Source organism: Phyllostomus hastatus, unplaced genomic scaffold (genome assembly GCF_019186645.2).
Source record: "Phyllostomus hastatus isolate PE091 unplaced genomic scaffold, TTU_PhHast_1.1 phas_scaffold_78, whole genome shotgun sequence".
NCBI lineage: Eukaryota > Metazoa > Chordata > Mammalia > Chiroptera > Phyllostomidae > Phyllostomus > Phyllostomus hastatus.
In genome coordinates this window covers 39,658,655-39,673,067 of record NW_025334041.1, presented here as the reverse complement: position 1 = coordinate 39,673,067, position 14,413 = coordinate 39,658,655, and the positions used below count along the sequence as shown (strand labels likewise).

Sequence of the window (14,413 nt, the reverse complement as noted above, 5' to 3'; positions counted from 1 at the left end):
TAATTGCATAGTTCAGGATTTATGATCAGAACACCCTGAGAGGTTACTTTCCACAGAACCCCTTTGTTCACCAAAAGTAAGATGAGGCCAGTTTATGAAGAGTTTGGTATACCATCTATGTTAAATAAAGAGTTACTAAAGATTTCTTTTCATCAGTGCATTTCTTCTACTGTTAATCATTTTTTTAAATTTTCAATTACAGCTGATATACAAAAGTATAGTAGTTTTAGGTATACACCAGAGTGATTAGACATTATGTAACTAAGTGATCATCCTGATAAATCTTGTACCTATCTGATACCATACATAATTACTACAACATTATTGACTATATTCCTTATGTTGTACTTCACATCCCCATCATTATTGTGTAACAAACGATTTGTAGTTCTTAATCCCTTCACTTTTTCACCCATTCCCCCCAGTATCCCTCCTGGCAATTATCAAAATGTTCTCTGTATACATGAGTCTGTATCTGTTGTACTTGTTTGTTTTTTAGATTCAATTGTTGATACATATGTATTTATTGGTCTTTTATGTTCACAGTTTTTATCTTTTCTTCTTCTTCTCCTTCTTTCTCTTTCTCCTTCCCCTTCCCCTTCTCCTTCTTCTTCTTCTTCTTCTTGTTAAAGAGAAAGACCTGTTAACATTTCATGTAATACTGGTTTGGTAACATAAACTCTTTTAGCCTTTTCTTGTCCAGGAAACTCTTTATCTGTACTTTGATCCCAAATGTTAGCTTTGCTGGATAGAGTAATCTTGGTTGTAGGTCTTTGCTTTTCATCACTTTGAATATTTCTTGCCAGTCCCTCTAAACTGCTAAGTTTGTGTTGAGAAATCAGCTGACAATCTTGTGACAGTTCTCTTGTAAGTAACTTACTGCTTTTCTTTTGTTTCTTTTAAGATTGTCTATAACCTTTAGCATTTTAATTATGGTGAGTCTCAGTGTGGAACTCTTTAGGTTCATCTCGTTTAAGAGTCTCTACTTCCTGGACATGCATGTTTATTTCCTTCACCAGGTAAGGGAGGTTTTCTGTCATTATTTTTTCAAATAGGTTTCAATTCCTTGCTCTTTATCTTCTCCTCTTGGCACCTGCATGAACAAATGTTTGTATGCTTGAAATTGTCCCAGAGGCTCCTTACACTATCCTCATTTTCTCTATTCTTTTTGCCTTTTGCTATTCTGATTGGGTGTTTTTTGCTTCCTTATATTCTAAATCACTGATATGATTCTCTGTTTCATCTACTCCCCTGTTGATTCCCTATAATTTATTCGTTTCAGTTAGTGTATCTTTCATTTCTGAGTGGTTCTTTCTTATGGTTTATATGTCCTTTTTTATGTTGTTGAAGTTCTCACTAAGTTTCTTGGGCATCCTTATAACCACTGTTTTGAACTCTGTATCTGGTAGTTTGCTTGCCTCCCTTCATTATTACCTTTCTGAAGATTTCTCCTGTTCTTTTATTTGGAACATGATCCTTTGTCTCTGTATTTTGGCTGCTTCCCAATGTTTGTTTCTATGTATTAGGTAGAGCTGGTAAATCACCTGGACTTGGTAGAGTGGCCTTGTATAGTAGGTTCTCTGTAGGACCCAGTGGTACAGACTCCCCAGTCAGCAGAGCTGGGTAGTCCAAGTGTACCCCTGTGTGGGCTGTGTACACTATTCCAATTGTAGATGAGCCTTGATTGTTGTTGGCTTTATTGGGAGAGATTTGCCACCTGGCTAACCAGCTGTGACTACATTGGAGGAGCTCCTATGCAGGAGTCGACTCTACAGTATGGAATATGTAATATGTAGTTTACCATATGTATATGTAAATTTCAATACTTTGTAATGCTTATACATTTTCTTCATCTTTTTATTTCTTTTCTGGTTGAGACAGTAATACTGTAAACCTCATTTTAGTGCAAGTAAGTGATGTCCAAATTTTTCTTAAAAGACACAACTCAAAGTATAGAAAAGTTGATAAAATCACTGTATTTAAAAAATGTCTGTGGCACTGTAGTTTGACACTGGCTGATGACAGTAATCAACTCTAACATAAACATCAACAGGGATAATTCTGGGTGTTTTGCATGGCTAAAATCTTTACAATTCTGGCAGCAATTCCAGGAATCTCCCAATAATTTAGTGATATTTTCATTAGCTCAGTCCCAAGTTACTGAGGCAGCAGATTGGCCTTGAAAAATGTAGAGACTGACTATTCACCTCTCCACTTCCTAAGTCACAGATACCTGTCCTTTCCAATTTCTATCTTCCTTCCTGAAAGGAGGGCATAAAAGAAAAAAATATACCCAGCCACATTTGGATTTAAATTTGCACTATCTGAGCATAATCACCATGATGTCCTACTTTAGAGGGCTGTATTGTACTACAATGTGATGTCATCTTTCATAGAAATAATACAGAGGTCTGGAAGATCATTAGAAAGTATTAAAAACTGTTAAAATATTATTGGCTTAGTAATTAATGAATAAACATTTTAATTCTTCTATTTTTCCATATAAGAAATAAAAGATAAGGGTTATCCCCCAGTATAACTAACAATTTAAAGCCCATGGTTATTTTTTTCTGCTCTGCTGTTTTATAATGCTCTTACATTGAGCATTTATAAGTATGCATAAGCCAAACGAGAAAGACGACATGAATTTGACTGAGTCTTTTCCATTAAATTGGTTTCCAACAATTTAGGGATAAATCAGTTTTGCACTGTGGCTCCTTTCCATCTACCTTAATGATGAAGAAAGACTGACAAGAATCTTAAAAGAAAGCAGCAGTAAAAATAATTGATTGTTTCTCTACATAAGTGTTACAAAAAATATTAAAACATACAACTTCTTGATTTCAAGAAGGCAATTTGCCACCTTTGGTAGCAAAGGTGGAAACTAAGACAGACTCATGATCACTGTGATGCTCTATTAAATTCATTCATTTATACATTAAGACAAAACCCCACTCCCCCACTTTTTTACTCTGCCCTTTTTAATCACTAAAAATTCAGCTCTTTTATATCCAGAACTTATACCAAATTATAATTTAGAAAAGTGTTTATCTTTATACATTTTAACCAGAATAAATGAAGTATGTCTTTATGGTTCACATATTTACAATTGTTTGTGCTGCAACCAACAGAAGTAGTACAATTCCATGAAATGAATAGGATAGAATAATTAAATAATTAAATATATAATAGAATAATTAAATATATAATATATAACTCCTATAAACACAAAATTATAAATATTACTACTTTTAAAGCAATATTTCATAATGTGATTTGGGCAAAGCGATTATATACATATAGGCAAAAGTAGGTTTACCATTGTTTATATGGAATAAGACATGCAGTTTATGATTATTACAATAGCTTTATTAATCTGTGTTTGGTGTACTCACAACTAGAAACTGTACTTTTGCCCACCCCTGTATATATAATTAAAGCTAAACTAGAACTAACTTTCCCTGACTGACACTCAAGAACATTCAACTTCACCAGACAAATTTTTATCTTTTAATTTAGTTTCTCTGTGGAGCTGAAGCTAAAAACAGCTCCTCAAATGTTTTAATTACTGGCCAATTTCTAGACGCCTGTACTAAGCCTGCACAGTAACAAGCTGATGCTAATAATTCATACATAAAGATCCGACTTATTAAAATACAAATTAGGGACCCCTTATGTTTATACATGTGTAAGTACATTTAATATTGCAGGCTTAGTTGGAAAAACAAAACTGTTGGAGTTAACCAACCATCACCATACAATCAAATGAGATTTCAAACGCAATGGGAAAAGATCAGTTCTGTAGAAATAATAGCAATTATTTCATGTGGAACAATTAGTTTTCCAAGCTTTTTTTCCTATCCCACCTGACCTTAAAACAATAATTTGTCCATCATAAATGACACAAAATGTCACCTTTAACACCAGTAATTTGCTTGGAGATGGAAAGGCAGTTGGCAGACATAGTTTATTTACAAATACTGCTTTAAACTAGTAAATGCATGAGCACATAAATCTTAATCCATTTAAAGTGTATGCCCTTTGTTCCTTCCATTGTACATTCAATTGGGAATTAAGCTGAGGGAGGAGAGTGTGAATTACATGATCCTTTCTTGTTGCCAGTATTTCAGTACTTTGCCTTTTGTTCTTGTTGTTCATTAGAATTCTCTACACTACACAGTAGGGAATGTTAATCAACATTCTGCCTAAATAATATTAATAAAACTTGCCCACTTATACTTGAGGGAAGAATCAGAATATTATATTTCTTTTTGAAATGTTAATGTACCTCTTAGAAAATTATTTCTGCCTTCCAAATCATCTTAGTGTTAAATTATTAAAGGACAGCATTAAAGAAATATTACACTGATACAAATAGTTAAATAGCTCACAAGCTCAAAGTCTTATAAAGTTTAAAAGGAGGACTTTTGTAAATATGGTGGCAGTTAACTTCAAATTAAACATTTTTAAATGTTCAGTTAGTATTGATAAAATCTGCAACTGTTTTGTGTGCTTTCTCAAAATAAGGGGAGATTTAGTTGTGATGACTTCTAATATCCAACCATGGCCATGCAGAAATTTTAATTTGATTGTATAAATGGCCTTGAAGGAGTTGTTTAACCTTACTATATATATGAACTGAAGCACCACTTAGTTTATCAACAAAAAACTGGGGGTGGGGGAGTGAGTCTTATTTTTGCACTATTTACCTATCTGAGCCTGAAGTTTAGGCGATCTTCATTCAGATCCTATTCTTCAAACACAAAACCCACCCTATCTGACCATTCTATCACTTATGGCATTTCAAAGGAAAAGGCTATTGTAAAGACTTTATGTATGACTGATGTGGTAAGATATGGGAAATATCAATTCTCAGTGTGCAAAATGTGACGGATGTGTGTCCCCTGAAGATCACTCACAGTCCTTCAAAAAGGACTGAGAAAATGAGTTGACAAAGCTCTAAAATGGCCTGGTTTGTTTTCCCATTAGCAGTCTCCTTTAATGTCAGTCAATATGTTCATATGTTCTAAACAAATTACAAGGTAACCTAGGGGGAAATTAAGAACAGAATTTGTCCAAGAATTTCTCCACACTGTGGCTACTATATGCTAAGAACTCTTAACATTTACTGGGTAAACAATTTATTTTTCTGTTTCACCACATAAGACTTGGTAATTAATGGCTTTTGTGTCAATGTGGAACTAACTTTTCCTCTTGCATAAATTCTGCTAGCAGCACTTAGGTTTGGATACAGGTACTGAGAAAGTTGATAATAGGAGTTACATTGCAAGGTAATTTTTCCACATTTTGACATCTGACAAATAAGAATAAAGCTTCAAATTGCTGGTGCATTTTAATTTAATTGGATTCTTTTTTTCTTTCTGAGAAATACATAAATGATAGAGAACCTTACAATTAATGATGTCTTAGATTCAATAAAACATTGAAAGAGCTAACACACTAAAAGTATTTGTACCATCTAAATGGTCAATGATTACTTTCACAAGGAGAAATGAATCATTGCTAAATGTTAATTTAGTGTTGATCAGCTTGATATCAAACCATTTACAATATATCTGGGAAAAGTAACTTTATATGCATTAAGCAGTAACATAATAATTGAATAAAACAACAATTATATTAATGGCATTACTGCATCCCTACTTGCCAAGTTAGTTTTTACATTATTCCTTAGAAAAATAAAAAGATATAAACTAATAAATGACTATGTAAAAAATTATTAAATTACTTTAATTCAAAGAAAATCTTTTTGAAAGCAATGGAATCTATATATAAAAGAATCTAATCTGGATAAACTTGATTTTGGGATTCTCCGAATTACTTGTGATTTAAAATAAAACAACCAATTTTACAATAACAATCCTAGGCAGAATATATGGTCTGGCTTTACATCTATTATGACTTTATGCTGGATTTGCTATGCCACCTAAGTTGGAGGAGAAGATTAAATAATCAAAAAGAATACTTATTTACATAAATAAGTTCAGCTTTTTTTTTCTATTCAATAAACAATTTCGTTTCCTTTTATCTCAAAGCAACAAACTACATTGTAAAATCTTCACTGCATGAGCTTACAATTTTGTACTCACTACTTTGTATTAATTTTTAATACAAAATTAAATTTTAACTTAATATCTGATTTTTTCTTTATATATTATGGATGACAAACTGATCTTTCTTAACCTACCTATGACAAAAAATTGTGGACCAAGTTAGTATCTACATGATACTGATGAATCAAGCAATGTGATCAATTTAGGGACAAAATCAAACCTATAGTAGTCAGAGTCTTCACTTAGTAGACTAAAAGTTTGTTTAAGAAATATTAATTTGAGGAAAAGATAGTAAAAATAAATAATAGCAGAAGTATCAAGTACAGATTAATCATTCATATAAGTGAGTAAATATCATTTAGTGAGTTTTTCTTTCCTGTACAATATAATCATAAAAACACAAAAGTGCTAATTACTGAACCTCAATTTAGTTCTGCTGAAGCATTACTTTCTTAACCTTCAAATTTGAGATTTTAGTTTTGCAAAACATTCAAAGACAACTGAATAGTAAAATCAAGCTGTCCCTTATTGTCTATTCCTATTTTAAGATCCCCAAAATGAATTGTCCAGAATGTTTCTATGATCAGAAACCCTCCCCAACAAAATTCAATATAAGTGAAAAAGTCAAATAAGTAACAGAAATATTTTAAATGACTATTACAGACAGACCTTTTCACTGTGCTAACTGGCTGAAAGAAGATAAACAGAGGATAGGTTGATTAGATAGATAGATGGATGGATAGATAGCACTCATTATAAGAATAATTTATGCTATTTGTATAATCAGCACAATGACTCTTGGAGCACAAAAGTTAATACACAGAAAAGTTAATATTAGTTGGCATTTCTAAAAGTAGGCCAGAGTAGATGAAAGATTAGTTCTAGCTAAAGTAGAACAAATTTAATTTTATGAGGTTTAATATGTTCTCACTTTAATCACATTGCCCACCATCAAGGTGATTATAATATGCATATCACGTTTCACAAACAAAGTGTTTAAATGTAACTTGTTTTCAACTAGTATATTCATGATGTCTACAAAGTTTATTTGGATATTGTAATTTAATGCTATTTTATTATAATTAACTTTATAAATACCATTCAGTATGGAAGAACATGTCAATGACCATTTTAAAGGATATAGGGAACATAACCAGGAACATTCTGAATAATTTAATTAGCCATGACTATCCAAAGCAGTTTTTTAAAGCAACAAACTATAGCTGTTTTTTGTTCCCATAATATCATAAGATTTCATCATTAAATATTTTAATGCAATCATTACTTTACAAATACCACAAATCGTCTTTTAAACCAAGTGGTAAAAAAAGTGTCCTTACTGCAAAATCCTCCCTCCACTGGTGGGCTGCTTGAACTTTCTCTGCTTCCAAAGCCAGGCGCTGAAAAGAAAACAATAAATGTTAGTATTCGAATGACCACATAAACATGTAATTGTTAGAGTGCTTGGGCTTTCAAATCAATTATGAGCATAAAAAACAGGAGCAACTCCTTATTTATGATTCACAAATTCTAAATAATTTAGTAATCTTACCTACTAAAGTTGATATACAGTATATGTATTTATTGTACCTTTTAGTAATATAAGTAAGAGACTATTCCTCAATACATTAAGTCCATTAGCTCTACCATCATTGGCAGTAATGTCCTCTTCAAGTGGCACTAACATTTCAGTTTCTTGAAAAAGCTTTATTCAGTAAAGTATATTAACCTTGGTAAATTTTTGTTAGTACGTACCTTTATAGCATATATTTCTATAAAAGTGGAAAGGAATTGACATTGAGAAATCAATAAGTGTGTATTAAGCACTGTACTAGGCATCTTTTTAATAGCATATTGAGTTTTTTTAATCAAAAGCCACAAAAATGTAGTAATTCCACCTTGCTAAAGAACATTCTTAACAGTCCTTTCAGAGATAATCTGTGAGCAGTAGCAAGCTGTCACAATCTGCACAGCTGCAAATGGCTTTATTTACTTTCAGTCTTGAATAGCAAATGAGTTAGAGAATCGCATACTCTTATTTTCCTAGGTTGGAGATAAAGTGTCTATTATGTCAGTCTGCTAATCACTTTTTGCAGATAGATTTGTTTATTTTCCTTCCCTTGTTTTTAGGCTATCTCTTTGTATTTCCCAGTGTTACTATTATGTTTTCCATGTAATAAGTTTTTACCAGAGATGAAACATTTAGAGATTAAGAACACAAATATGAAACCAGACTACCAACCCTACTGCATACTAACTGTGCAAACCTGGGAAAACTTAAATTTTTTCTCCCATTTTCTCATGTGAATAATGTGAGCATTTACCTCATGGATTGTTAAAAGAATTAAATGAGTTACATATAAAGTGCTTAGAACAGTGCTTGGCAGACTCTAAGCAGTATGTGTAACAGCTATCTTACTCTGAAGCGTAATTACGATTCCATTTTCACTTTGTGTCCATGTGAGAAAATGGCTCAGTGTGTGGATCTGCAGTTTGCCCCCCACCCAGAGTTAGAAGATAGCGGCAGTAACAGGACAAGTACAACACCAAATATAATACATGTGACCGTATTATACTCATTTGTTAAGAGATAAATGATCAGGCATGGTTTTACTATAAGTCTCACAGAGGTTCACTGATTCATGCGTTTAATCTTTCACAATGAACTAGCCTTAGTGTGCGTTCTTTCTGTGCAATCCAGACAACACTGGATAATGGAAACAACCCTTCAGGGCAGTTTTTGTATTAGTGTACTGACTTCTATTACCTGCTATTTAATATAACCTGTTTATTTTTCTGAACTATTATGTAGGTATTATCCATGACTACAAAATATTGCTGAATGGGAGATCTCAATTTAAAAGTCCTTAAGAGGAATTGAAAGGAAAATTGTCCAGCATACTTAAATGACAAAAATTTTGGTTATCAGCGACCAAGGACAAATAGAGTATAATAGGAGCCAGTCAATGTTAGACATTGTACCAGAGAGAGAAACCAAGACAAGGTTCTTTATCCATACAAAAACAAAGAATGAAACAGAGCAAAGCTAAAAGAACAGTGCATATGCTTCAGTAGTATTACATCACTCTACTTTTGGAAGCAAATTCAGTGTGAAAATGTAGCAAAAAAGTGAATAAAAATGGAAGTGATTTCTTTATTAAAGAAAAATCCAGTGTGGGAAGATAGAGAGACAAAATGAGAAAATAAACATGAAGGTATACTCTCAACAAAATGTAAAATGCAAGTCTTCCCTCAATGTAAGAACAGCTGAATGTTCATATGTATGCAGTAAATAATAAACTTAAACACAAATTTAAACAAAATACTGGGTAAAATAAAATGTTAAATATTGTTTTGTAGATTAGGAAATATTAGAACTCTAGAATGTCTTTACCTCTTAGGGGGGACTATTAAGATTCTTCCTTTTACAATGCACGGAAGAAGAATGCCACCCCAACAAACAAAATGCAGAGAGAATATTCGGCCACAGTGGCATACAGTTCTCAAGGAAGGAGCTCAAACTCTAGCAGGCTGTCTCTACTCCAGACAGCATAAGAAGAAAGTACAACTAATGGGTCTGATCCAGAATCACAGGGCTTATAATGTAAACATAACCAATGCTTAATACACTGTAATGACAGTAATCATCTCAGTTTATTTTTAGGAAAAAACTAAAGAGGAATGAACAATGGCAACAAACTGTAAGATAATTCTTGGGGGAGGAAAGTCTAAATCAGCTCTATTTCTAATATATATTTTTAAACATTAATTTTATGAAGTAAATGCCATCTGTTATAAGATTCAGCAATAGTTTTATAAACTTAAAGAGATATAGTTGCATATAAGAAAAACATATATATTAAAAAGTTGGTTTGAAGCTCAAAAGTTGCTAATTTTTATATCCCTAGTTTGGAAATGTAAAAATACACAGCCACAAAATGCACTACTGCTATCTTCTTTGTTCATGAAGAAATTAATAAAATAGTTTGGAATCCAACAAAATTAATGATAAAACATAATACTGACTTTAGATATTTAAAAAGTCTATCTTGGGGACTAAAACAAATAGTTACTGATGGTGCTCTTTCTTGTGGCAAAACACCAGCTAGTCTTGACTTACAGAAAACTGACATGTCTTCTGGACACTTCAAGTCCCTAATTAACTTCTATTCTGGTCAAGTGATATTTTTCTTTAAAGCCAATGATCGACCACTAAATGTCATGGGCAAATGTGTTAAGACTGATAAAATTCCTACATAATAAAATGTGAAAATAATTCTATCATTTGCTTGGTAGAGCATTCCTGCTTTCATACTGGCTGTGTAAGTATAGCCTGTAATAACAACACATCAGAAAAAAAGAAAATGAGTTTTTTCTCATTTAATTTATAGTAATAGTATTAATCATTAAAATTAGACCAAGCACCAGATAGAAACAAAGAACCCAGCTCAGCATAAGCACCTCTGACAGAAAACTCAAACTTAATTCTGCTCATATGAAAGCATGCAGAAAGATTCATTAAGTGACTTGATTATAAATGAAACAGCACACAGGATATATATTTAAATCCTTTGGGTATAAAACAATAAAGATATATACAATGTCATAGATATATAATATATACATCCCTAACTAGCTATTGGTTTGAACATTTGAAATAGAAAATCATTTTAATGATGATTTAAGGTCTCAGAAGTTTATCAAAATGGACTTGAACCTAAGCCTTCTGACTCCAAAGTTAATTCTCATTCCACAAGAACAAACTTTAGTTTCCATTAAACCTATCAAAAATGTTAACATCACTAGTCATTCATAGACTATACGCAGAGAAAGTATTATCAAAATCAAAAACATCAATAGAGAATTATTTCAGGTTAATGAGAAATTGCCCAGCAAGATTTTAGCAACTGCTACAGACTAAACAAAAACAGCACAAAAATTGTGTATCAGATTTAGAACTTTCTTTACATAGGTCTTGTCCTTAAATCCTGAAATCCTCAGAGACTATTGCTAATCAGAGAAAAAGCTTCTGATATGCAGGGTCCTAAAAGGAAAAGAACAGAAACAGAGAAAGGAAGACTTTTTATCAGATCAGGGAAAGATCAGCTCCCTTGAAGTCCTATTCATTCTCAGCTGTCACTTTCTGACATGTCTTTATCTCCTCCACTAGCATTGAATTCTGTCAGGTGATATGAAAGTCTAATCAAAAGACTATAATTATACAGTGTATAAAGAAATAATTCTATCATTCTCCTTAACTATACCTAAATATATTTTCTCTTGGAAAGAGACTATTTTCTAAACCTGTAAATAATCTGCTTCCTACACTGCAAGTTAATTGTGGATAAAAGATACAAGATGATTTCTAAAATGCTTAATTAGAAAAAAATTTCTTGGACAGCTTTGACAGGAAACTTTCAGGGATCTTAGGACAGTTCAGTTAGACTTCAATAATGGTGATACTTGTGTTAATCAAGAACTAACTTAGAAACATCACTCAAAGAAACATCTCTAATTCAAAACAATTTATGTGGCTAGTGTACGTGAAGACTTTTCTTCCTAATATGAACAAGTATAAAGGACCCATGGACATGGACAAGGGGAAAGGGGGGCACTGATTATGGGAGTTAGGGGATAGGAGGGGCAGGGGAGAGCAACAGGGGAAAATTAAGACAACTGTAACGGGACAACAATAATAAATAAGTAAGTAAGTAAATAAATAAATAAATAGTAAGAGAGCTCCACAAAAGACTAATCCAAGTAAAATATTCATGTGTTATGTAATTAATGTTCGATTAATTAACACCCAATAAAGAATAGCAAATCATTGTGTTATGTCCGTTTTGACAATCTTTTATCATTCTAATGAATTTGGCCTATCTTCATCCAATGTTCTTAACATAACAAAAAACTAGGGTAAACAATTGAATAGTCTAACAATACCTATTGAAAATAGAAGATTTAGATGAATAACAGACTGGGATATTTTGAAAGAAAATGTACAGGTACAATCATTTTGGAACTATTGTATAATGAGCATGCACTTTTAAATGAGACAGGTTTGGTTTCCAATTTTGGTGCTGTCATTCACAAACTGAAATTTTAGGCAATGAACTTAATACTTTTTTTGCATGTAAGAATAACAATAGTAATAAGCACTTTATATATTTTGTATTTGGTATGCTAAATATCTAGTACATTGTAAATTCAATAAAGTTTTGATACCACTTGAATCTTACAAATGTAACCTCACAGAACAAGCTATATAGAATTATAGTCACCAATGATCACTTGAACATGTGTATATAAGAGTGAAACAAATGAAAACATCTTAATGGTCCCTATATTTTTACTGTATGCTGCCCAACTGAAAAGCTCTCCTATGTAGACCTACATGGAGGTCCCAAAGCAAATGCATCCAAGGAATGTGGGTTTAATATAGTAGTCCATCCAATGAGTTTAACTTAATTTTATTTTACTTTTACCATAAACAAAATGAGAAAGGAGATTTTATAATGAAATTTTTATTATGAAATTTTTAAATTTCATTATAAAATATGAAAAATAGTAAAAAGTATGAAAGTCTAAATCCTATAACCCAGAATTCATTTTTTAATATTTGCTTTAATAATTATTTATGGATAAAATAAAATACTATAAATAACCTTGAAGCTCACCTTAGTTACCTCCTTTTACCAATTTCTCTACTTACAGCAATTACTATAATGAATCAGTCTATACAAGGTCTGTACAGAAGGTATCCAGCCACACAATATGAAAAAGAGACATTTATTGAAGAAGATAAAAGATACATGAAACATTGTACATAGGACAATGTGGGCACCTTGGGCACCTCACATAGTTCTCCCAATGGCCATCAGCTGCCCCATCATATTTTCCTGAATCTCTTCAATGGTCTGAAATCTTCTCCCTTTCAAAGGTGGTTTTAGTTTTGGGAAAAGTCAAAAGTCACAGGTGCCAAACCTGGGCTGTAGGGTCCCTCAGTCACCTGGGTGATTTGATGTTTCACCAAAAACTCTTCATGAGATATGATGCATGAGCAAGCACATTGTTGTGATGAAGCTTCCAATCACCAATTGCCCATGCCTGTGGCCTTCTGAATCATCTGATAAGCTTCCACAGAGGAATGTCCAAACTTAATGCAAGACTTGATGCAGATTTCTCCTTGCTCTACTCACTCAGTCATTTTGAATGTGATGATCAGACAGTACACATGCTCACTCAACGGTGTCTACCATCCCCAGTGACTAGTACAGTGAAGTCATCATTGTTCATGCATGAGCATTCCAGTCTACTCTCCTAGGCTGTCAAGTTACATCAATGTCATGCAGACTGTTCTTGTTATATTAACAATGGCTGGACTTTTTCTGGACAGACCTCATATTCTTTGGCACCATTTTACATGTATTTTAAAAGTATGTAAATGTTATGTTGATATTGTTGATTCTTCTAATGGGATGCATGTAGGCTGAATGCCAAAGAGAAACTCTATATGCTTTACTAGGGGTGGGGTACGGATTTGTCTGAGGAGAAGACAAACCCATCATTCTTGCAAGTAATGGTTTAGACTGAACAAGAGAATCATTTAATTTCAGGGAGTTTTGAGGAACTGTTTGCTCAGGATTTTGGAAAGTACAGATAAGGTGCCTAGAAGACGGAAGAACCCTCAAGGAAACAAAGCTGAAACCATCTTTAAAACGCTTTTTTAGCTCCAAAAGATGCATTTATTGCATCTTTATCATCAGAACATAGCAACAGGCCTTATTTGTAAATACAGTTCTGTCTATTCTTTCTTTCCATCCAGAAACTTTCACTCTCTTCACACAGACATTACTGATGCAGTTTGAAAGACGCTAAGTCAACACTTAAGCAAGGCAACCTATCCACAGATGTTTTGATCCCTCCTCACTATGGTGTTATGGGTTAGCAAGCCCACTTTGACAAAGATGACTAAACATTTGATGTTTTACTTCAGCTTGCCTAAAATATATCTTTGCAGACTTTCTGCTTTTGTTTAATAACATGAAACATGAACACATAATTACAATAATTAAATTTATTTTTTTCCAATTCACATTTGTTTTTCCAGCAGGGCAATCCCAAATTGATTCTAAGACACAAGGATTTCTTTAATAAATTCTACTTTAATTTAGAAAAATACATTTCAATGATTTGAGAAATTCTACCAAATCCTGATGAAATAGCTTAGCAGCAGCCTGTCTGAGTTTATGGAGGAGAAAAATGGAAGTTTGCCTTCTTGACTATTGTTTCTTATAAGAAACAGAACAGGCAACATAATGTGTAGTTTTTAATATATA

At 32.7% G+C, this 14,413-nt stretch overlaps 1 protein-coding gene across 8 annotated transcripts in view; it reads right to left on the bottom strand.

Annotated features, from left to right (window-relative positions):
• CACNA2D1 (calcium voltage-gated channel auxiliary subunit alpha2delta 1) overlaps positions 1-14,413 on the bottom strand; it is a 460,101-nt gene that overhangs the window by 220,956 nt on the left and 224,732 nt on the right. For all 8 annotated transcript variants that reach the window (XM_045827337.1, XM_045827338.1, XM_045827339.1 and 5 more), the window contains exon 4: positions 7,415-7,474. In XM_045827337.1, the coding sequence (XP_045683293.1) occupies positions 7,415-7,474 (60 nt within the window). The remainder of the gene's footprint in view (positions 1-7,414; positions 7,475-14,413) is intronic.